We start from the raw sequence: 25,527 nt of genomic DNA, 5'->3' as shown, positions 1-25,527 counted from the left end.
GGGTGGTAGCACCCACTTGTAATCCCAGCTACTCGGGAGGCTGAGGCAGGATAATCGCTTGAACCTGGGAGGCAGAGGTTGCAGTGAGCTAAGATTGCGCTCTGCACTCCAGTCTAGAGGACAGAGCGAGACTCTGTCTCCCAAAAAAAAAAAGTTAACTTTCTCTTATGTTAACTAACTGTAAGGTGATAATGACATGCCATCTATACTCTAAACTCATCCAATTCTCAGGGGTCTCCACAACTAGAATCTGGAACTACAAAATAAGGTGAGGTTCTTGAGCTAACCCCAGCCGCCTCATGCAGCATTAAGGCCAGGCTGCACTGAGGGTCTTTGCCTCCGTGACAGGGGCTGTAAGTCAGTGCCCCTCGGAAGTACAGAGCCACCAATGCTCTCTTTGTCACCCCCGCTCACCGAGGACATGAAGTGCGGGAATCTCTGGCCTGCCTAGGGCTGCCAGAGTTCTACTAGCAGTGAGAGTGGCTCTCTAAATAAGCACATGACTTGTATAGGCTCCTAGGGTACTGTCATCTGGTAGCCAATGGGCAACACAGCAACAAAATCAAACATCTATGAAACTGCAAAACTGTTACGTACAGTTTATGCACTAGATGGCTCCGCAGGTCCTGAGTGACATGTTCGTGCCAGCCTTTCCTTACACCAGTGCTGGAAGGAGGAGCTGCTGTTGGTATAGTGCTGAGGGTTCCAATGTTACCAGAGTTGGAGCCATCGTTCATCAGTGGGCTAAGGAGGAAATAAGGACACTTCAACCATCTACTGAAGCGACTCAAACATACTTTGTCTAATAAGGTTCTTCTACCACCACATGTGACTTCTAAAAGTTTACGTCAGGAGAGCCAAGTAATGTATATAAATAAAACTTAAACTATGTTTAATCTATTATCTGCTCTACACTTACAATTAAAGAAAGAAAGGAAAACAGCATTCACCCCTCACCACCCCATTTAAACTATTTTCTCTGCCACACATTTAGAAAGAATCAGTTTTGTGTGGTTCTCAGTCCACGCTCTTGTTGTACTGTCACTCAGAACTGAAACAGGGTCTTACTTTGTGGCCCCCAGGGAAGTCGGAAGAGCTGATTCTGAAATCAAGTTTGGGGGCTGCTGATCTGTTGTTATTCCTCCTGCTGGAATGTTCATTGGATTATTTCCTTTAAAGACAGAAATAAATCAATCAACTCTTAAATTTTAATACATACTTCAAAGTTTTGATGACAGATAACCAACATGTCACCACATAAACAACTGGTGATTATTTAAACAAGTGATTCTGGTCAGTTATAATAAGCACTGAGGCAGGAACTCCGAGTGTCGTATTTTCAATAACGGTAATCAACGTGCACAAATTATCAGTAGACACCTCCCCACTCTACTATGTAACCAAAATAAGGTGTGTTTATGGAGATTAGCTGGTATCTAAGTGAAAAAGTTATAAATGACCCATATGCAGCCTCTGACTTTCATTCTGCTTCATCAGTATCACTCCTGAGTGACTCAGCTGCACTGACATATACCTCTGTGTCTCTACCTCCAATATCAGAAAATAAAATCATAAAATTAAGCTCACAAAAAAAATACAGAGGTCAATTTGTCTACAATCTTCGTATTAAAGGAAAGGAAGGCCGAGATTAATAAAGGTTAAGTTTGTCCTAAATCATACCGTCAACAGGAGAGGAGTTAGATTAAGACTTGGGTCTCAGGTCTCTAACCCAGTCTCCTGGCCAGTATTAGTTAGACATTCATTGGGGCAGTTGTTTTCCAAAAAGCAACAAATAAGATGACTTTAGCTGGGCATATTTTATGGAGTAATTTTTACCTGTAAAATACTTATTCTATTAGGAAAAGAACAAAACTAGCACAACCAGTCAGCCAGTTTTGACTTCACAGACATCACTGCTTAGCTTAAGCCTAAATGTAAAGGGACTGCGTCCACTTAAAGAAAAATATTAAGGAAACCTTATGCAGAAATGGCAAAAATCATGGGTATATGTGAGCAAATGACCAAAGGTTGGCAAATAATGGGCTGGGGTGACAAAAGAAATGCTGGCATGTCCAGCAGCCTGGGAAAAGAGTTTCCAGGGCTCCTGTCATTAACCTGCCGAAGACCAGGCTGGTCACTTCCAACTGTGGGGTAGACCCTAACCAGGATGTGTGAGGAAGTGGCAAACGCAAGTTCTCTATCAAAGAAATGACAACAGTCAGCACGAGGGGTCCAGTCAGCATCCTCACTTGTGAGATCTGCATTCTGAGCCACATGGCACATTCTTTATGAAAACTGTCCAGAGAGAAATGGCACAGCAAGCAACAAAAACATTGCTTCATTTGCAAATGCTGCTCTTTTTATAAGCATATAACATTTTCCTTGCATTAGACACTTCAGCTTTTTCCTGGGAGATTTTAATTTCAACCACTGTAGTAAAAAACAAAACAAACTGCAAACTGTCTTGGGTTCCATCACTCCATTCCCTTTGCTACATCTGGACAAGTAAGAATGAAGTTGAGAGTTCCTTCACCTACCCAGGGGGTTGAGGGTCCTCATCTGCTGGTGGGTTTGAGGCTGTGCTGGTTGCTGGCCAGGAACCTGAGGCTGCAGCTGCGTCTGGGGCTGGTTCATGTAGGGGAGTCCGAGAGCAGCATAGGCTCGCTGCATGGAGCTGGGGTCTATGGGATTTGGGTTACTTAAAGAAGTGGCATTCTGTTGCCCTGTGCCAACAGAACCAATTGTGTTTTGAATTCCACTAGCTGGAGACCCCAGGATGGCTATAACGACAAACAGACAGACAAACAAGAAAGGTAAGTAAAAGGGAGAAGCCCACAAATGATTTAAAAACTATTGAGAAGCAAATACATTTCATCAAGATACTACACATGAATATCATAAAGCAGTAAAACAAGGCTAGGGAGAAAGGAACTGTGCTGAAGGACTCATGTATTCTGCCTAGCAGTAAGTGAGGAACAAAAAGTTAAAGAAAAGTCAAGTTTCTATCTTAGCATGCAACAGATCATAAAATCTCACAGATAACACCTGAAAAAAATTAGTATGTTTTAAAACCTAGAGACTCCTCAAGAAGTCAGTTCCAGGGAGTGGCAAATGTATGACAGGGGAAACGTCTGATTCTCTGGTGGCCAGCAGACACCTCTGAGATGAACACAGGAGCCCCCTCCTGCTGTTGACCCCAACCCTGTCCTTCACTGCTCACCTGCACAGGTACAGAGGGCTTAAGAGAAGGAGCAGAGATGATACCTCGTTGGTCAGTTTTGATTAATAAATCTATGATGTGATCTTCTAAATCACATAATTGCAAGTCCTAGAAACTTACACAAGCAAAGACAGCATGAACACATCCTTCTGACGGGATTCCTATGCAGCAGAGCACCATGCTGAGCTCTCTGGCTATATGAAGCTGTTTAAGAAATACTGAACTTGATTGATTGACTGATTTGTTTGAAATTAAGGTTGGAGTGAGGCTTCGCAATTCCGCATGGGTCTTGTTATCCGGGGCCACCTCAGCACCTCTAATATTCAGGATGTGGCTCTGCCTCACATGGCCAACATGAGATTCTGCTACCCAGGCCCACTGCTGGCTGGCAGGGAAGCTGCCCCATTCAGCTAGCTAACCCCAGGACACTAAAGGAAAAACTGGTGTCAACATAAGAAGCTCCATCCCAAAGGGCTTCCAAGGTAATGGAGAGACTACTCCAAACTTGCATCAACTTGGGCATTTCAAGGTCAATTCATCTACCCACCTACCTACCCACCTGCTTGCCTGCCCACTCATCCGTCCCAACAACCCAAATGTTGTGTGAAAATTTATCATATGGCAGAAGTTCTATATCATACTATTTATTCTTATTTTTGAGTTCCTTTCTAACTTCCACAAATTTTACAGTCATGTTAAAAATAGCATCTTATAATGTTGCTACTATAACACACCGTTTTTTGATACATAAAACACAATCACAAAGCCTTTCTTTCAAATTTCAACCATTATGTGTAACAGCAATATTCTCACATTCAACCATCAGTGCACCTGTAGTAACACCAATACTTACCCAGAGCGACCTAATTAAACTAAAATGTGTGAAAAGAAAATTCCTGGTAATTATACATATTAACTTTTCTAATAAGGATACTCAGATCAACTCATTAACACTCATCAGACACAATTACACACACCAAGCACTCATTATCATAAATGAAAAGCAACTCCCAAGGTGCACTTTATGACAAGTGTGTAGCTGAAGTAAGTCATGCACAATACCTTTAAAAGTATTCTAATACTTACTACTCCCCAAAACTTTAAACATGTGTCCACCATACTTCTGAAACCGACATCTTACATTTTTAAGAAGCACTATGGTATAGAAATCAAAGTTACCAGTGATAGGATGATAGTTTATTTTTCTATGACCTTGCGATGTAAGGAAGAACAGGGCTACACTATATTTAACACACATGGTGATGCACTGTGGAGAGGAACTTAAAAGAAACAAAGTATGCAGTCTTCCATTTTCCAGTGAATGCTTTATTGACTTCTTCCTACAATATTTCCCTTTTATCGACACCTCCCCAAGTGCCACCTACTTAACTAAAATGCACCACCTTACAGCGAATGCTACTCCTAAGCCCACAGCCACTTACAGGGCATCCAATGCCTCATACTCACACAGGCCTCCCATGCAAGCTGCTGACATGGTCACTGCATTTTGTGTTAAAATCATTCATTTTCTAAAAGTAAACATTACTATATTTTTATTTTAAAAGAAAATATACCTATGAGAAGCATTTGCAACTCACCATTTCTAAAATTCAGAAGCAAAGGAAATTAATTATGAACAAATAGAGAAGGTCTCTGCCATTTAAGCATGGCTGAATTCGAAGTCCAAATGATGCTATTACATGAAATGACACAAATACTGAAGGGTAAGGGTGCTCAGGCATTCACTGTGGGGTGACGGCTGACTGAAAGGGGAGTCATTATGTACAAGCCACCATCAACCGTACTGTCACCTTAAGGTGCTCTGCGTGCTCCATGGTGGTATTCCCGATCCCTCTCTAAAATCCCACAGTGCCTCCTGTACTGCTGCTTGTCTTTAGACACTGACCCTTCGTGTATTCACTCACTCACATGACAGACTCAGTGAGTACACTCTGCCAGGCTCCCAGATATAGTGTGGGCACAATCTCTGCATTCCCTGAGCCTAGAATCTGTTGGGAGGGACAAAAGATTATCTAATAATCACCTAACGCACCCAAACTGCACCTTGGAACCCTGGGACAGGGAAAATCAGGCTCATCTCACGTTCCCTGTGCATCCCTGAAAGGTGGGATTAACGTGAAACTCGGTTTTACTCTTCACCACCTGCCACATGGGCCACGTAACCTGCTGTGCAGCGTCCAGGGGATGTGTAAGGTATAGTGCAGCGGCCAGCACACCGTGGGCCCTCCCAGCGCAGCCCATGGAGCGCCTTGGAACTGAACGCAAACGCAGGGAGAGCTACAGACAGCACTGCTCCATCTACCTGGCATCCCCAAGAATGAAGTTGCTCTCTACTTATCCTTTCCACATTATTGCCACTTACCTCTTCCAATGTCAAGGCCGTGTGCTCATTTGGCCATTTTTACATCTTTTTTCCTTGCTAGAGCATAAAGCTCTAACTTTTAGGAAGCCACAACACACCTGCAGTGCACTAACACACCGGCTGGACTCTTCTGGGCATATCAGGCAACACTCCTGCCCCGGATGTTTCCCTCTTTAAAGCTCCCCAGCGCCCTCAGCCTCACCACCTTCTGATGTAGCCAAGAAGGAGCCTATGGCCTATGAAAAAAAGGCCAAGTTTTGTAGCAGGCTCTTTCTTGGACTCACCTGCCATTCTTCATGCACAAAGAATGTTCCACTAAGACGCCGGGTGCGGCCAGGTGCAGTGGTTCACGCCTGAAATTCCAACACTTTGGATCACTTGAGGTCAGGAGTTCGAGACCAGCCTGGCTAATAACATGGTGAAACCCTGTCTCTATTAAAAATACAAAAATTAGCTGGATGTGGTGGTACGCACCTGTAATCTAAGCTACTTGGGAAGCTGAGGCAGGAGAATTGCTTGAACCTAGGAGGTGGAAGCTGCAGTGAGCTGAGATCGCACCACTACACTCCAGCCTAGGCAAGACAGACTCTGTCTCAAAAAAAAAAAAAAAAAAAGAATGTTCCACTAAGAGGTTCCCTGTACAGTCTATGTCGCCGATGCAAAGCACTCAACTTACTCAGACAACTTCAGCCCCTAATCATTCTTAATAAAACTGAACTCCATTTGGAAATTCAGTTAAAACGGACATGAATTAAACGTCCAAACTTTGTCAGGGTAGGGTGAGATACACCATGAAGCAGAGCAGTAGCTGCTATAGCTGATCTGTCAGCAGCACAACAGTGAGCCGAGGGGCCACCCAACGCAGGCTAGAAACACAGTGCTTGTGGAAGGCGAAACTTGTGTATGGGGAGGGCCAGCTGTGGGGCTTGAGTCCGCCTGGTTTCAGTGTACCTGGGGGGTCCTGGAACCAGTTTCCCGAGGATACCAACACACTTAGATTTCTACTAAAAAAGCAATGCTAGAATTTATTCAGGTGGCTCACACCTGTAATCCAATCACTTTGGGAGGCGGAGGCGGGGGAATCACCTGAGGTCAGGAGTTCAAGACCAGCTTGAACATGGTGAAAATCCATCTCTACTAAAACTACATAAAGTAGCCAAGAATCACTTGAACTAGGGAGACGGAGGCTGCAGTGAGCTGAGATCGCACCACTGCACTCCAGCCTGGGTGACAGAGTGAGACTTTGTCTCAAAAAAAAAAAAAAAAAAAAAAAGAGAATTTATCCAGACCTGCAGACATCTCTACAAAGTTGATGGTGGCACCACCGTACCTTGCAGGCATTGTGTGGGGGCTGGAGACTCAGACTCCCATGAGGCACAGCCACAAACCCTCAAGCAAAAGGCTTTCTTCAGAAGCCAAGTGACATTGGCGCAGCGACATTCTCCTTGCTATCAAGGAGCAAAGTTGTTCAGATGTAACACATCACCCACGACCCTCTGGTACTTAAGTCAGGGTCAATCAAGGCCACTATTCTCTCTACAACCTTCAGATTCTGCTCCTTGCCGTTCCCCATCCCACCACAGTCTGTCAAAAGAGGTGAAAATCTCTGAAGGGCCCTCAAGTGAACAAAGGGCCTGCTCCGCACACTCACTGGGCACCTGATGGGCTACTCGATGAGTGGCAGTTCAAAGGAGGGAGATCTTGACTCCATATAATGAAAGGAGGTTTTTTTTGGTTTTGGTTTTGTTTTTTTGAGACGGAGTCTTGCTCTGTCGCCCAGGCTGCAGTGCACTGGTGCGATCTTGGCTCGCTGCAACCTCTGCCTCCCGGGTTCATCAAATGATTCTCCTGCCTCAGCCTCCCGCCTCAGGATACCGAGTAGCTGGGACTACAGGTGCATGTCACCACATCCAGCTGATTATTCATATTTTAGTAGAGACAGGGTTTCACTGTGTTGCTCAGGCTGGTCTTGTACCTGAGCTCAGGCAATCCGCCTGCCTCAGCCTCCCAAAGTGCAAGGATTACAGGTGTGAGCCACTGAGCCCGGCCGAAAGGAGGTGTTTTAAACAATCTGAGGCACCTACAGATGCAACATGTTGCCAGATGAAGCAGTGGGTGCCACACTCATGGAGATATCTGGCAGCAGCTGGGGCCATGGCTGACACAGCCGGGGCAGTGCATGCATTAGGCTGGCTCTAGGACCAATCCTGTGCACTTGCTTCGACAGTCCCTGGGGCACTCTGGGTTGGAAAACCCGTGGTCTTTCTCAGAGAATGACTCAAACCCTCTCACCAGCACTGGCCCAGACACCTGGTCTTTCAAGGCATCCAGAGCAGTCCATCTTGGATTTTAATGTGCACACCAATCACCCGGGAATTTTGTAAAAATGTAGGTTTTAATATAAGAGTTCTGAAATAGGGCCCCAATTTCTTTACTGCTTACAAGCAACCTGGGAGTGCCTCTATAGCTTGCCTGAGGCCTACACTTTGAGCAGCCAGAACTTCACAAATGAGGCAACATGAGCCCCAAGAAGGGAACCTGGTCACAGGTCCCACAGCCCAGTCCTCTATGCCACTCTGTGCACTGAATTTACTGGACGTCAGATGCCAGGACTGACATAAGGTACATATCTTGGAAAGTCCTAACAATTCAACAAAAACTGAATAATGCTATAAGGGATGGTTAATTCGAGATCAGTGATTATAGAATCTTTAAAAAACAATTCAAAGAAAAATTAAATGAGGCTAGGCGCAATGGCTCATGCCTGTAATCCCAGGACTTTTGAGAGGCCGAGGTGGGAAGATCACTTGAGCTCAGGAGTTCGAGACAAGCCTGGGCAACATGGTGAAACCCCATCTCTACAAAAAATACAAAAATTAGCCAGGTGTGGTGGCAGATGCCTGCAGTCCCAGGTACTCAGGAGGCTGAACTGGAATGACTGCTTGAACCCAAGAGGTTGAGGCTGCCATGAGACGTGGCTACGCCACTACAAGCCAGTCTGGGTGACAGAGCAAGACTCTGTCTCAAAACAAACAAACCAACCAAACAAAACTCAACATAGGCCCAAAAGGTAATCAATGGTCTGGGCTTCATTTCAAAGAACCTCAGATTAGCTCCACAGGTGATTCTGGAAGGTTCTCTCAGTAGAGACATTAATCACAGAAGTTAGAGAGTGCAGCATGTGCTGACCAAGGAAGTGTGCATCAGTTAAGACCAGCGCTGGCCTGTGGGAAACACTGCCTAAAAAGCAGAGTCCTGAGCCCCTAAGGCGGTCGCCATAGAGCGAGCACAGGTGGGTCTTGGCAGAGTCCCTGAGGCTTCCAGGAGCTCACCACAGTCCACCTTTCGGTTCACCTTGTTTGCACAGGAACCCCAGTCCAGTCAAATGCATGCCCTCACAAGCTGTGCACTGTGCAGACACTGTCCCCACTGTCTGAAATGTTCTTCCTTCATTATTTTGTTTGCACTGGGCTCCACCAAGTCTCACCTTTCTCTATAAAGTAGTCAGGTGCACTCCAATTCTCCTCAAAAATAATGTTGATTGCACTGACTTGTCTCTACCTCAGTCCTTTGAGGGAGGTCACTCTTACATTATTTTTAACATATATATCGTCTTCAAAACCCAACCTTAAGCCAAAGTAGGGTCAGATTCACATTTTCCTCTCTGGGTTCTTAACTCACGAGTTCCCACACCGTAAGCATAATTTGCTTTGGGAGAAGAGAAAAAAACAACAAAAGGTACAGAAAGGATACCGCTGAAACCCCGTCAATCATACTTTTGTAACAAACTACCAAAACCCTGCAGCAAGTTAATCTAAATCTTCCTTGTGACTTTATAAGATCATCCTGGTAATATCTTACATTATGACTAGTAGAAAACCTGTGGTTTACCACTTGAGAGAGCAGGCACACAATCAATTTTCACAACACTCCAGCAGTTATAAGGATGGTTAAAAAAAAAGAAAACCACATACACTTCTTTTTTCTTTTAAAACAAAAACCACATAAGCGTTTCTTAAAAAGAGAGATCACAAAAGTTTACAACTGTCATGGTAGTATGTACTAAAAACAAAAGATCCCCAAAAAGCCACACCCTCAGATTAAAAGTTAAGAATAAAATTCTAGCTCATTATTCATGGAATATTGTATAACTACAAACTTGATAACGAGTATTTTGGCACTTAAAGAGCCTATTACTGAAATGTGCCCTAAAACACAAGAAATTTAGCCATCACAATATACTAAAGAAAAAAGTTTTACAGTAACGTGGGAGGAAAAACAGAATCTATTCCATTAGAACAACTGTCCCAAATATCTGGTTCTAGAAGACCCAGGATTCCAGAATGTCACTTTATATAAGAGATGTCCAGGGAAATTGTTTATTAATTCAAATTTTAGTCAATCAAAGAATAATTTAATTGACTTTTAGGTAAGTGGTTTTTTTTTTTGGAGACGGAGTTTTGCCCTTGTTGCCCAGGCTGGAGTGCACTGGCGAGATCTCGGCTCACCGCAACCTCCGCCTCCCAGGTTCAAGCGATTCTCCTGCCTCAGCCTCCCAAGTAGCTGGAATTACAGGCATGTGCCACCATGCCTGGCTAATTTTGTGTTTTTAGTAGAGACTAGTCTCGAACTCCCGACCTCAGGTGATCTGCCCACCTCGCACCTGGTCAGGAAACTGGTTTTTAAAGGAAACTCGTTGTGGTTCTTCTGTAGGGAGGCAGATAACAGGCCCCATTACCCTGGCATTTCTCTTCTCTGTGACAGGGACACCCTGCTTTAAATGAAGCAGGGTCAGCGTCAGCTCGCTGCCTATTCCCTTGTCGCCAGAGGGAGGTGGGTTAGACTCAGTAAAAGGAAAACCACGGGGGCTGTCACTGGCACGCCACTCCACAGTACTCTTAGGAACAAAGCACTTTTTCTATCTTTACCTGGGCCACTTGGAAACAACCAGAAGGAAAAGCAGCACATATTCTCTAGGCAGCTGCGGGGTCTTGAGGAAGGATGATCAAGAAGAATGAGAGGAATGAACACAGAAAACACAAAACAGGGGAGGGTGGCAAGATGGCACAGACGAGATGGAGGAAGATGAGGAAGACTGTGCTATGCTGGAAGGGTCGCTAAGGGAGCACCTCCAGCCAGAGGGGACAGGAGATTGAAGGGCACTTCCTAGCTGTCCAAAACTGACGGACACACCCAAAGACCACGGTTTTACCTCTAAAATGACAGGAAGAGGGTTGAAAAACGGGAGGGAGGTTCATCCTTCTTACTGCCTGAAGCCTACAAATGGCAGGGAGCCCCAGAGCCCCAGGCAGGCCTCCCAACAAGCAGGGACTGCTGCTTAATCAGTCTTGCCAAGGGCTACAGACAACCTAGACAATGGCAAAACTACCGGGATGACCAGGATGCAGCAGCCCTAGGCAGAGGCTCTCACTGCCAAGCAGAGTGAATGGTTAGTTATACAAAGAGGTCTGGGGACCACAGATCCACGCAGAGGGAAACCTTCAAAAATGTTCATGTGGGATTTTATACTGACCCAGCCTGACTGACGGAGCCTTCAAAATTTACTTCAGGATAAGGGCTTTCCAGTTCCAAAAGAAGTGCCCCCTCTCTCCCCCTCCCCAAGACGTCACCGCCATTATAGCGACATGGAATTTAAATTCTCACATATGGAGTAACTGTCAGGAAATACCATGTCTTCATGTTGGCTCAGTGAACAAAGTGACTCTGCCGTTCCATGCTGCTTCAAGTGCGTGTATGCAGGGGGCAGGGAGAGGGAGGGGCAGTGAGTGAGTCAGGGTCCAACATCACAGCAGTTCCTGACACAGAGAGCCTGCCTGCCCTCTGAGCTTGGCTGCACCTTGGGCCACTGTCCGCCCTACCTCACCCTGCACTCCGTGGCTCATAACCCCTGCCCACTCCCTACCTACTCTCTGAATTTTCTTTAGAAACAACTTCTATTCTCATCTCCAAGCTTCTCTGCCCCCGTGCTCACTTACTTTGTTGGTTTCGCTTGTCACTGGCATTTTTCAAAGGGAGGCAAACAGGACAGTCATGTCGTGTGCAGTTCTTCCAATGAGAGATGATTTGTCGTGAAGATGCACAATGGGCAACTATGACCAGAAAAACAACGAGATGTTATTTTTCTATCCAAATCGTCACACTTTCAATTATACCTAAATTATAATGCCAGATTCCATAAGAAAATGGTAACAAGTGTAACCATAACACAGTATAGGCAGTCCTCAACTTACAAACAGGCTGTTTTCCAAAAAGTTTGTAAGTTGACTGTTGAGAAATCCAAACAAAACTTCCCCTAGAAGCAATGTTATGAAGGATGGGTGATTAAGGGCAGCCCACAAAACAAAACAAACACTATTCAACCTGGAATACCAAACAACTGCAATGAAAGGTAGAACAAATAATAGTTCTGTGATGTAACTATTTAAAATAAAAATGTTCAATTACGTTTCAAGATGAAACCACCTAAATACTACAGTGAAGAAATACAGATAGAGAAGCACATGAGAAGCCTGCAGAGATTCTGAAAGGGACTGTGGGCACCTGGTGAACAAGTACTCGAGAGGGTAACTGACCCTGGTTATTCCGGCTTCAGCTTCTAAAGGTCTAACCTTACCCTTCTCTGCTTCTCTGTTACGACAGGGTTACTCTAGGGACTCACAAATGTCACAACGAGAGACAGGGAGACCAGGGGGAGATTCCCCCAAGGTTTATGAGCATAAGAAGAGAAGGAAAGAGAATAAAGATTAAAGGAAAGTATAGCTGTTAATAGGAAACACTTCCTTCGGTAGAAAAGAGGTGTCTGCAGTAAAAGGGGAGACAGAGGGCACGTGAAGTGCCTAGTTCACCACCTCCCCTGGGATGATACAGTGCGTAGTTCCCCATGTCATTGCCAGTCACCAAGGACAACTTCACTGCCATCTGGACTTGCCTCAAGACACAGGACAGAGGAGCAAGGCCGCAGGTCACCAAGACAGATGCTGGGGTGCAGGAAAGGCGTGTGCCTGCACGTGCGTGTGCTATATTCATTGCCCAAAAGAAAACCACGATCTAGACATTCACAACAAAGACAGTGCTCAAGAAGTGACCAACATCTTCCGTGACAGAGGAAGGAGGAAAAGAACAAATACGGGGCACAGCTTCAAGCAGCAGAAGTTCACAGAGTATCAGAAAACCAAATCGCCTTTCTCTTCAGCAGATAAGACTTCCTGGAGCACCTGACTTGTCATTGTGTGGGGAACGTGAGCGCAACATGTTTTGCCACACCAAATGGAAGGTAGCACTCAGGCTGCCAGAGCCTTATGAACCAGAGAGCTGCTGTAAGAACAATAAAGAAAAATTCTTCCTGACCTCTGCCACTAGGAGTTCCAAAAACAGCACTTACCTTGGCAGGCTTTCCCAGCCTGACAATGCGTCATGTGATTCAAAACGTTTTTCATTGTTCGACAATGTGGGAGCGAGCAGGCCCGAACCTCTCCGTTTGCTTGCTCTCGTCTCTGACACTTATGAGCATGAAGCAGTAGAACCAGCTGCTGCTGTATCAGTTTGCGTTTTTCAGGATCTGCAGTGGGGCCCGTTGCAATTGCTTGTGTGGGTACAATTCCCACTGATGTTTGCATCTGAGACTAAAATAAAGCAAAATAATAAAAATACTTTAACCTCTCAGAGTTCCAACTCATATTCATTAATTATTTCTCAAACAAAAGCAAAAGTTGATGGATAATACTGACCACAGAGAGAAGAAGGCTGGTGTAGTTCTCTAATCCACTGACGACTTTAAGAAGATTCAGAACCACAGAAATCAACCCAACTCAGCAGCAAGACTGATTCAAGTTCACTTGTATACAATTATCACCCAAGCAAGACAATGGCTGGCTCTTCACTGCAGCAACCAAAACCCAACTCACTCTACGATGCACACAACTACAGGAAAAGCTGTGTATTATATCAACTGGACCATATGAAACTGCTGTTTCTGTATGTCCCAAATGGCCAAACACTAGCAATTTCATAGGGTTCAACATAATTAAAAAGATTGCCAAGGCCCGGCCGGTGCGTTGGCTCACGCCTGTAAGCCCAGCACTTTGGGAGGCCGAGTGGATCACGAGGTCAGGAGATCGAGACCATCCTGGCTAACACGGTGAAACCCCATCTCTACTAAAAAATAGAAAAAATTAGCCAGGCGTGGTGGCAGGTGCCTGTAGTCTCAGCTACTCTGGAGGCTGAGGCAGAAGAAAATGGTGTGAACCTGGGAGGCGGAGCTTGCAGTGAGCTGAGATGGCGCAACTGCACTCCAGCCTGGGCGACAGAGACTCCGTTTCAAAAAAAAAAAAAAAAAGATTGCCAAGGCCTGACCAATTGCAATGTACTGCAAACATCTGATGTAGCAAAAAGAATCAGAGCTACCTTTTGGATTTCATTATCACATGACTAGAAGGGCAATGCCTGCAGCTTGATTTCACAGCAAACATTACCTCTCCTAAAGACTAATGACACTTAGCCTTAATACACCACCCAGTACAATGGGAAATGCATTCTTGTCCTATGCTTTGTTTCTCATTAAAATTTCCACTCAGATAGTTGATAATTTTTAAAGATCTGGTGATCTGCTAAAAGTACAGAAAGAGTTTGCTTTCAGTTGCCTGAAATAAGAAGCCAAACCAAACAAACCGTTTAATAGCAAGGAAAATGGAAAAGGGGACCCACAGAGTCTTACTCTTCACAAACTACAAGCATTCTTCAGATTAACTTAATAAAAAAGACTTAGGCAATAAGAGAAGTGTTCCTAATGTGCAACAGTATCAACCACAGTTCCAGGACTTCCAATTTTCTCTAGTACTCTGATATTTCCAGCTTGCTTCCACAACCCTCATTACCTCCCCTAAAGTACGCCACTCTGATTTTTAAAAAATGTTATGAATCAAAACTGCACATTCACGGAGAGAGAAAACTATAAAAATAATTTTTAATGAATCAAAGCTCATTTTTAAAAGGTTACAGAGTTTTGTTTCTGTTTTACTGTTATGAGAACTAGAAAATAAGTGTGTAGAAAAGCTGGGTGGCTGGGCTTGGTAGTAAAATTCTTGGAAGTTTGAGAAGGACCCAAAGCAATTCTGAGAAGGACCCAAAGCAAAATCAGCATCCTAGCTGAGAAGCAGAACACCATGAATGCAGGGCTCAACTCCTAAAAGAAAATAGCCTCTTTCCCTTACGTTTATTTTTTCTTGATTATGAAAGTATATATATACACTGCAGGAATTTTGGAAAGCTAGAGAACTACTACAGAAATAATTAACAACAATTAAAATCCCATTATCCAGGAGTCCACTATTAAGGCGTTGATAGGTTTTTTCCCTTCCTTTTTCTATATAAATGCTTAAAATGCTTATGTATGAACCATAATCAATAGAGCCTCATATCTCCCCTGCTACACACACGTTTTGCTTAGCGTTTTTCCATGTTCTGCCCCATACCACTAAACTGTCTCAGACAGTGGCTGGGACGACTTGGAACAAACGGCATGTTACTCTACAACTTTACACTCATTGAACTAGTTCTTGTTATGGGGCATAAACTGGAATCCCCGGCCCCCTCCTTTAATTTTTATAATTGTAAATAAAGCTTCAGTAAGCAAACAGCCCTTAAGCTGCCCCTGCAAGCATGCAATACTGGCGTTAAGTCCAATGCTCGACTGGCTTATTCCCGTGGACTGGAAGGTCCATCCAGAAATCAACAGGAATGGAGATACAGAAGAATGGGAGAAACACAAAATGAGCCTCATTTAGGTCTCTTTCTTTTACATTTACGACAATTTCAAACATACAGAAAAATGGAAAGGAAAGGATAATCATCATTAAACCTAAGAAAAAGAACAATCCTTAGGTATCAGCTAATACTGAGTCATATCCCAATTTCTCTGGTTGTCCAAAACACATCTTTCATAGCTGGTTTGCACAAATCAGGACTCCATGAAGGCCCACATCCTGTATTCGGTTGTTCTTAAGGTTCTTAATCTATTACGTCTTCCATTCTTTTACTCCTGACACTACCTTTGCTGAAGAGACTACATAGTTGTCCTCGCACTGTTTCTTAAAGTACAGAAATATCACCAAAAAAATTACATAAAAATTAGGCCAACATTTTAGCTCTACAAGTAAATTATAAGCAGGCTGTTCTTAATTCACCAAAAATTAACACACTGCTTTTCATTTGGGATTTAAAAATATTTTTTTTTTTTTTTTAAATTTCAGAGACAAGGTCTTGCTATGTTGCCCAGGCTGGCTTCCAGGGCTCAAGTGATCTTCCCACTTCAGCCTCCCATGTAGCTGGGATCACAGATGTGTGGTGGCACCCAGCTGGCCTGTATTTATTTATTTATTTTTTGAGACAGAGTCTCACTCTGTTGCCTAGGCTAGAGTGCAGTGGCGCCATCTCAGCTCACTGCAACCTCTGCCTCCTGGATTCAAGCGATTCTCCCGCCTCAGCTTCCCAAGTAGCTGGGATTACAGGTGCCCACCACACCTGCCTACTTTTTGTATTTTTAGTAGAGATGGGGTTTCACCATGTTGGCCAAGCTGGTCTCGAACTCCTGACCTCAAGTGACCGGCACGCCTCAGCCTCCCAAAGCGCTGGGATTACAGGCGTGAGCCACCATGTGAGGCCTGGCATGTATTTTTAATAGTGTCTTTTGCACTACACCTGACCATATGTCAAAATAGTATGGTTGGAAACTATATGTCAAATTTAAAACTTGGTCTGTTATTTGTCTACCCCTGGATGGAGGACAACTGTACAGTTTAATGAGCCCTACATACTGTTTACAACATGCATCTCAAAAGCCATTCTGAGGGTGAAGTTCAGTCAATGGTGGAATGGAAAATGTCTTATGACCCTGTGTCTGGCCCTCCCCATGGAATTCTGTATATTTGTCTGGGACTAGCTTAGTTTTGCAAAGTAGTTACAAATACAGGGGCACACTTACTTTCCTCCTCTCCCAGACTGGTGTTCAATGAGCCATGAGAGTTAGATGTGAACTGTAGGTGGCCCCCAAATCTGTCAGAAGCATCCTTCAGACTTGTCCAACCTCCCTGCCCAGTTCCCACTGGCAAGCAGGCACTAAGGATGGAGGGCGAGTACTTCGAACCCCCTTTAGAGCCCAGAACAAAGCCGTCGTCGTGGAAGCTGCCCCAAAAGTAATCTACATTTTGTGTGATTTTGTTTTTCTAAGAGCCAAGAAAATTTTGAAAAACAGTAAAAATAAAGGGGCACTCTGTATTGCCAGATACTGAAACATACTATAAAGCTAATTTTTTTACATAAGTCCAGAAATAGACATATGTATACATCAAATTAGCATACAGAAGTCCCCGCTTATCCTCAGGGGACAGGTTGCAAGAACCCCAACGGGTGCCTGAAACTTCAGATAGTACTGAATCCTATATATACTGTATTACGTCCTATACACACACACCTATGCTAAAGTTTAATTTATAAATTAGGTATAGTAAGATTAACAGTAACTAATAATGAAATAGAACCATTATAACAATACACTGTAATAAAAGCTACATGAATGTGGTCTCTCTCTCTCTCTAAACACCTTATTGTACTGCACTCACTTATTTTGGAATTGCTGGTAAGAGAAACCCCAGAAAGTGAAACCCCCGATAAGAGAGGACGACTGTCTCCTAAAGGTGGTGCTTTATATTCATGAGTGGTGAGGCATCTTTGGATCCTTATCTTCTATTTAAAAAAAAAAAAAAAAAAAACACTTTATATGGACTAAAGTGAATAAAAAGGGATTAAAATGGAGAGAAAAATTTAAAATACTTTTAGGACATGACGATGAGACAGGCTTCTTAACATAAACACATAATAAAGTTTAAAAAGTGAAAAACTGAGAGCAAATTTGTTGGTTTTCTTTTATGCAAATGCTCTCAATAAAGAAAGGGTACTATCCCACTAAAAAGTTGGGCAAAGAAAATGCACAGATACCTCACAAAACACAAAGAAACAACAAATACAAAAATGTTCTACACCTTGGTGCCAAGGCAACACAAGGGAGAGAGGGATCATTTCTCTATGAAGAGGAGCGCAAGCACTGGACAGCCCAGGCAGAGGGATGCAGGCAGACTCCTCTCTACCTCCTACTCAAAAATGAACTCAAGGTGGAGCAAAGACTTCAACGTAAGAGTGACAATCATACCATTCACAGAAGAAAACCAGGAATAAATCTTCACGACCTTGGATTAGGCAGTTTCTTAGTATGTCACCAAAAGCACAAGTGATAAAAGAAAAATAAACTGATTTCATAAAAAATTAGAAAGTTTTATGCTTCAAAGGATACCATTACAAAATAATGAACTGTGAAAACGGAAAGTGAAAGAGAAAATATTTGCAAATCACAGGTAAAGCACTTGCATCTAGAACATATTTTAAAAACTCTTACGACTCAGTTAATAAAAAGACAAATAGCCCAATTAAAAAATGAGTGAAAGCTCTGAATAGACATTTATCCAAAGAAGCTACATGAATGCCCAATAAGCACATGAAAAGATGGTGAACCTTATTAGCCACTAGGGAAATGCAAGCTAAGACTATAGTGAGGTACCACTTCACACCCACCACATGGCTACAATAAAAAGCCAAATGCTAACCAATAGCAACAGGGTGGCCAGGACGTGGAGAACTTGGAATCCTCATACACTGGTGTGGGAATGTAGAAGTCTGGCAATTCCTCAAAAGGTCAAACATAAAATTACCATATGACCTCTGCAATTCCTATTTTAGGTATATAACCAAAAGAACTGAAAATGCATGTTCACACAAAAACTGTAAAAAATGTTCACAACAGCCTTTTACAAATAACCAAAAAGCGGATACAATTCAAATGCCCATCAAGTGATGAAGGGAAAAACAAACATGGTATATATCCAAAATGGAGTATTATTCAACCATAAAAAGGGAAGTAACCACACATACCACAACGCGAACTTTGAAAACATGCTTCGTCAAAGAAGCCAGTCACAAAAGACCACATATTGTGTGATTCAATTTCTAGGAAATGCCCAGAATAGACACAGCCATGGGGGTAGACAGACTAGTGGCTGGCTGGAGATGGGGGTTCAGGGGAAATGGGGAATAACTGCTAATGGTACTGGGTTTCTTTTTGGAGTGGAGAAATTGTTTCAGAATTGATTGTGGTGATGGTTACACAATACACCACCACTGAACTGCACACTTTAAAGCAAGGCCTATATGGTACATGAATTATATCTTAAAAAGCTGTTTTTAAAAAGTTCTTACTAATCATTAAAGAAATAGAAATAAAACAATGAGACATTTTTAATCTATCAATATGGCCAAGATTTTTAAACTGCTAATTGGTATTGATGAAGATATAAAGAAATGGCAATTCTCAAGTACTCTGGCAATTCAGTATAATTTTGGAAAGCAACATGTATCAAAAAGAAAAATATGCATTTCTTTTGACAGTAATTCCACTTCTCATTATTTATTATTAAGGACGTAATTGGACAAGTATGTTAAAATATGTGTGCAAAGATAATGCATCACATTCTGATTCAATATTAAAAACTGGAAAAAATTATAAATGCCTATGAAAGGTGGACTAATTAAACATCCTATGGCTACAGACCTATAATGAAATAAGAGGCAGCCATGAAAAATAAGGCAGACCTCAAATAACCCCTGTCAAAGCCATGTGGAGCAGGGGAATGGGCCAACCAAGCCCTGCCTGAATTTGTGGGAGAGAACATCCAATGACTGTTATTTAAGGCAACAAGTTAGTAACAACAATAAGGTAGACCTTTATGCTTTAACAAAAAGCTTTTTAAGGGACTACTATTTTTATACCAAAAAGCATTCCATTCTGGGGGAAAATTCCTGAGAAAACAAAATCAGAAGAATCAATAAGAAAATGATGAGGAATTAAATATAAAAAATTAAATTGTAAAAGTATTGGAAGGTAATTAAGGTGAGTGCTTTGTTATGCAAAGGTAGTAAAGGCTTTAGTCACAGAACATAAAGCAGTGTTCCTCACTATTACCAGTAAAAATTCTTTTTATTTTTGGAGACAGGGTCTCACTGTTACCCGGGCTGAAGTAAAGTAGTGCAGTCACGGCTCACACAGCCTCACCCTCCTGGGCTCAAGCGATCCTCTCATCTCAGCCTCCTGAGTAGCTGAGATCACAGAAGTGTGTATCACAACGCCCAGCTAAGTTTTAAAAGTTTTTGTAGAGGAGTCTTGCCATGTTGTTCGAGCTGGTCTTGAACTCCTGGGCAGAAGCAATTCTCTTGCCTTGGCCTCCCAAAGTGCCGGGATTATAGCTATGAGCCATTGTGCCCAGCCTTCCAGTAAAAATTCTCAAAATACAGATCCTCCCATTTTCCCCTAAGAGACAAGGCTGCTTTTTTTTTTTTTTTTTTTTTTTTTTAATTTAGACTTTTCCCAATTTTTCTAAAACTAACATATATGTACCTTTACAATGAGAATAAAGACATTTAAGAAGCCAGGAGTGGTGGTACACCTGTAGTCCCAGCTACTCAGGAGGCGAAGGTAGGAGAACTGCTGGAGACCAGGAGATCAAGGCTATAGTGTTCCATGATTGTGTCTGTGAATTGCCACTGTACCCCAGCCTGGGCAACAAAGCAAGACCCTGTTGCTAAAAAAAGACAAAAACAAAACCAAAACCATTGAGAAAAGAGAGAAGAAAGAACAAAAGCTCCAAGGGCGATTCCAATGTAGGAGAAGACTGTATGTACCATTAAATAGGTGTGAGAGGCTAGATTACATAAAGACTGGCATTGTTTCTACGACTAAAACCACTAGGAACAAGTGTAAAGGCTATTGATGAACCAGGAAAAATTAAATCTGAAAGACACAAGACAAAACAAATCATGATGGAGCTATTATTTCTTCTTCTCCCAGTCCATCTTTATTCCTCACTCTGTGCCAGGCTCTGTGTTCAGGGTCCAAGGTACAGCAGCTCATTGAAGACACACACATCACCAAGGAAGGAGTGCTCTGGGAACTAGCCACACATGACAGGTGAAGTAACTGAGGCCCCAAGGAAAGGGCCTTTCCTGGGTGATGAGCCAGCCACTTAGCAGTAGAGCCACAATCCTGCAGCTCTCTGTGTTCCTCCTGCACAGAGGGCTGACCACCTTGCTTTATAAAGTGTTCTAAGATAATGTGACAGGAAAACTGGTGAAGAAAAGGACCGAAGCAACTCAAATAAATGCCTATGTCTCTAAACATAAGCACTTCAAATCTTACTCGTGAGAGAAATGCTCATCAAAATAAGATGACATCATTTTCTCCTATTAAAGGATAAGGTGGGCTGGGAACAGTGGTTCACGCCTGGAATCTCGGCACTTTAGGAGGCCGAGGTGGGCAGATCACCTGAGGTCAGCAGTTTGAGACCAGCCTAACTAACATGGTGAAACCCCATTTCTACTAAAAATACAAAAAATTAGCCAGGTGTGGTGGCACGCGCCTGTAATCCCAGCTACTCAGGAAGCTGAGGCAAAAGAATAGCTAGAACCCAGGAAGCAGAGGTGTCAGTGAGCAGAGATTGCGCCATTGCACTCCAGCTTGCGCAACAAGTGCAACACTCTGTCTAAAAAAAAAAACAAAAGGACAGGGTGACAGTCCCTAGCCTTGGGAAGATGGTGTGATGCTGGTAACTGGGTACATGGCTTTTGTTGGAAGGCACTAGAAAGCTATCTGTCAAAAGCCTTAAAATATATGCAATGTATGTTTCTGGAGCAAGGATCATTTCACACGCAATTTGTAATGTGGAAGGAGGAGGTGAGTATGGTGTGAGAGCCATACTAGTTTAAACCTTAGTCTCCCCTTCCTATTATTTTGAGCCACTGAGTAACAGCAGGTAAACACAAAGTTCACTGAGCCCACTCACCCCACTCATCATCTGCACTCGGTTTAGCCACAGGCTCTTTGCATGTGTTGCTTATTACATAATTGGCAGCCTCAACCACTGTGTATACTCCACTGTCAAACCACCTTTTTTTTCCTCCCCCAAGACGGAGTCTCGCTCTGTCTCCCAGGCTGGAGTGCAGTGGCGCGATCTTGGCTCAGTGCAGGCTCCGCCTCCCGCGTTCACACCATTCTCCTGCCTCAGGCTCCCGAGTAGCTGGGACTATAGGCGCCCGCCACCTCGCCCAGCTAATTTTTTGTATTTTTAGTAGAGACGGGGTTTCACCATGTTAGCCAGGACGGTCTCGATCTCCTGACCTTGTGATCCACCCGCCTCCGCCTCCCAAAGTGCTGGGATTACAGGTGTGAGCCACTGTGCCCAGCTGTCAAACTACCTTTAAAAACAAACTCTTTACATTTACTCTGGTATTCCTTAAATTTTTTTTATTGTTTTATTTTTATTTTTTTTGTGATGGAGTCTCGCTCTGTCGCCCAGGCTGGAGTGCAATGGCACGATCTCGGCTCACTGCAACCTCTGCCTCTCTGATTCAAGCAATTCTCCTGTCTCACCCTCCCAAGTAGCTGGGCTTACAGACGTGTGCCACCACACCTGACTACTTTTTGTATTTTTAGTAGAGATGGGGCTTCACCGTGTTAACCAGACGGGTCTCGAACCCCTGACTTCAAGTGATCTGCCTGCCTCGGCCTCCCATAGTGCTGGAATTACAGGAGTGAGCCACAGTGCCCAGCCTATTCCTTAATTTTCAAAAGACTCTAACATGCATTTTTACTAGGATTGTTATTGCTACATAGGTTTTGGGTAATTTAGCCCCAATGCCATTTTTCCTATAGTGCCTGTATTCTATGCTAAGAACGTAACAGAGATGTGCATACAGAATGTGGATAATAACATTTTTCCTCACATTCCTCACAGAAAAATAAGTCATTTTTTACTGTGTGTCCAAGAGTAGGTGATCACGTCTTCAAAAGACCCTGTGTTCCAAACAGTGAGAGACTGACCAAGAAAGAACAAGGAAGGACAGTGTCGCCCCTCTGTGCCACCACTGCCCAGGATCCACACCGGGCTGGGATTCCTGCTGCTCATCCGCAACCTTCCACATCCCAACAGGGTCCAAACCCATGCTCCTTGGATGCTCCCCCACCCAACTGGAAACCTGTCTCCTCCATAACCTCCACCTAGAATCAGAAAACGACACCAAAGTGAACATCAGGCAGAATGAAGGCTGGCTCTGCAATAACTGCTTGCTCAGGTTCCCTCATAAGGACCTACAACAGCTGGGTATGCAAAGCTGTGGCGCCATAAAACAAAGAAAATGCTCATTAAATGTACACAGCTGCCAACCTGGGAAGAAGTGATGATCACCTCTGAGGTGATAAACTGGTAAGAAACACAACATAGCTATTTTCATAGACGAAACGTTTCTTGTGTTTTCTTCTTTTTGCTTTGTGTTTATTGATTTTTAAAAAAATAAGATTATCTTAAAATTTAAGATCTAAATTCAGGCCGGGCACAGTGGCTCATGCCTATAATTCCAGCACTTTGGGAGGCTGAGGTGGGTGGATCACGAGGTCAGGAGTTCCAGACCAGCCTGGCCAACATGGTGAAACCCTGTCTCCACTAAAAATACAAAAATTAGCCAGGTGCAGTGGCGGGTGCCTGTAATCCCAACTACTCAGAAGGCTGAGGCAGAAGAATAGCTTGAACCTGGGAGGCGGAGGTTGCAGTGAGCCAAGACAGCGCCACTGCAGTCTAGCCTGGGTGACAGATAGAGACTCTGTCTCAACAACAACAACAACAACAAAATGAAATGAAACAAAACATCTAAATTCAATAGGGGAATAATCCAGAATGATTTATAAGTAATCTTAAAGCTGTGATTTAAAGGAGAAAGCAAATGGCCAAGGGAAGCAAGAGAGCCCGAGCCCAAGGCCAAGGCTCGGTGTAAGAAATGTGGCCAAGCGCGGCGGACCTGCCACTCCCTCCCCCACTCTCTTTCTGGACCCACAGCCACAGCCTTCAGAACCCAGCAGTCTACCTAGAAGGGGTGGGAGTTAGTTGTTACAGCACAAAGAAACCCTATAAAGTGGCCGGGAGAGGTGGCTCACACCTGTGATGCTAGCACTTTGGGAGGCCCAGGTGGGTGGATCTCCTGAGCTCAGGAATTTGAGACCAGCCTCAGCAACACAGCAAAACCTGTCTCCACCAAAAAATACAAAAAATTTGCTGTGTATGGTTGCACATGCCTGTGGTCCAAGCCACTCGGGAGGCTGGGGTGGGAAGATCGCTTGAGCCTGGGAGGAAGAGGTTGCAGTGAGCTGAGACCACACCACTGCACTCCAACTGGGGTGACAGTGAGATCCCATCTCAAAAAAAACACCCAACCAACCAAAGAAACAACAAAAAAGACAACCTGCAAGGTAGAAGGCACTGGATCTATTCCTATGGTCAAAGGGACAGGTGGACCAGACTAGGAGCCGAATGACCAAGTTCAACAGAATTACCAATTTACTAAAAACATAAAGTTTTTAGAATACTCTTTTTCAATACTGTTGATATATATATTCTTCAAGAATACTTATGACATTGATAGGTTCTAAGGATTAGAGGAAAAAAGGAACACAAACAAAAATTTACACAATAATTTTTTGATAACTTGGCAAATTAGTTACTGGACAGACTGTCTTTTTGGTGACTTGAACCTCGGGGCCATCTCCAAAGGTTGTGGAAAAGGTAAAAGGAAGTTAGGGTGATTTGGGCTGTGTAGAGACTGATGTAGTTCACACCACTCCAGAGGAAGTGAGGTATTATATTCGCATTACTGCTAGCTACGACTCACCTCACCCAGACCCATGACCTGTGCTGTTTACTGAGTTGTTGCTTCTTGCAGGACTACTGTGGTGTATTTACTTGATTCTTCTAAAAGTCACTTCATTTCTCAGAAATGCCTGCTATCCTTATTATATACTTCCAGCAGGCAGGCAGAGGCTGCAATGCTGGTTGTTAGTAAGTATGCAGTACATCTTGTGTAGACAAAAAACAAAACAAAAAACCTTCTGGGTGAGCCTCCACTTTACATGAGTATCTCTGAGATGATTTATGCTTACACCTAGGAGGTTTTGTTGAAGAAAGGGTTATGCTAATCAGACTCTAGAAAAGATACTGCTGGTTAATGGGAAACCCATACTGGAAAAGTTAAACGACCTTGACTGAGCACCCGTAACGTGGGGCTGCCACTGATACCAAAGGACTGGCTACTTTTTCTCAATTTCTAGTTTCTTGCTAATTGTAACACATCACATATCATTATTTTGTGCTTAAATTATGTTTTCCAGCTGATTCTTATTGCCAAAACCAATGGGGATAAGTTTGAATGGAAGATTTATACTTAGTGGCATTTGAAGGCCCTGCATACGTGTTTTCTCAGCGATCTTCAAGACACAGATGGAGGCAATAGATGTAAACTCTTAAGAATACACAAACACTTAAATCACTAATAATTATGGACAAGGGCTTACTTCCAAACCTTCCCCACGTTTTCCAATTCAGTTAGTGAAACACAATTCATAATCATGGTGTAATTTTTCTATAGACACTGTTATGGTGAAGAGATGACAAGACTATTCATTCACTTGCCGTCTCCAGAGAACTCTATATGGACTCTCGTTAGTCCTAGGCTAGAGGGAGGTATTAGACAAGCAGTGATTTTACAATTTCTACTTGTGCAGTGAAAGGAGCTTGTGTATAATGTCAGGGAACACAGGCATCCGTGCAAGGAAACCAAAACTGAGAGGAGTTCATCAAAGATGACAACAAAGAGAGAGACCCCGGCGTTCACGAAGCTTAACCCTGTGCAGCCAGTTTAAGTCTTGCTCCCTCAATGATCACAATCTAGACACAGGACAGAAAATTATGAAAATATGACAAAC

At 43.4% G+C, this 25,527-nt stretch overlaps 1 protein-coding gene across 2 annotated transcripts in view; it reads right to left on the bottom strand.

The window, feature by feature from the left end:
* CREBBP (CREB binding protein) overlaps positions 1-25,527 on the bottom strand; it is a 162,457-nt gene that overhangs the window by 60,913 nt on the left and 76,017 nt on the right. For both annotated transcript variants that reach the window (XM_010376035.2, XM_030924411.1), the window contains exons 4-8: positions 13,006-13,246; positions 11,600-11,713; positions 2,538-2,780; positions 1,069-1,171; positions 598-744 (exon numbers count right to left, since the gene is read on the bottom strand). In XM_010376035.2, the coding sequence (XP_010374337.1) occupies positions 598-744; positions 1,069-1,171; positions 2,538-2,780; positions 11,600-11,713; positions 13,006-13,246 (848 nt within the window). The remainder of the gene's footprint in view (positions 1-597; positions 745-1,068; positions 1,172-2,537; positions 2,781-11,599; positions 11,714-13,005; positions 13,247-25,527) is intronic.

This window comes from Rhinopithecus roxellana, chromosome 20, assembly GCF_007565055.1.
Source record: "Rhinopithecus roxellana isolate Shanxi Qingling chromosome 20, ASM756505v1, whole genome shotgun sequence".
Lineage (NCBI taxonomy): Eukaryota > Metazoa > Chordata > Mammalia > Primates > Cercopithecidae > Rhinopithecus > Rhinopithecus roxellana.
Note: the sequence above shows the minus strand (reverse complement) of the source record. Positions and strands in the feature narration are given on the sequence as shown.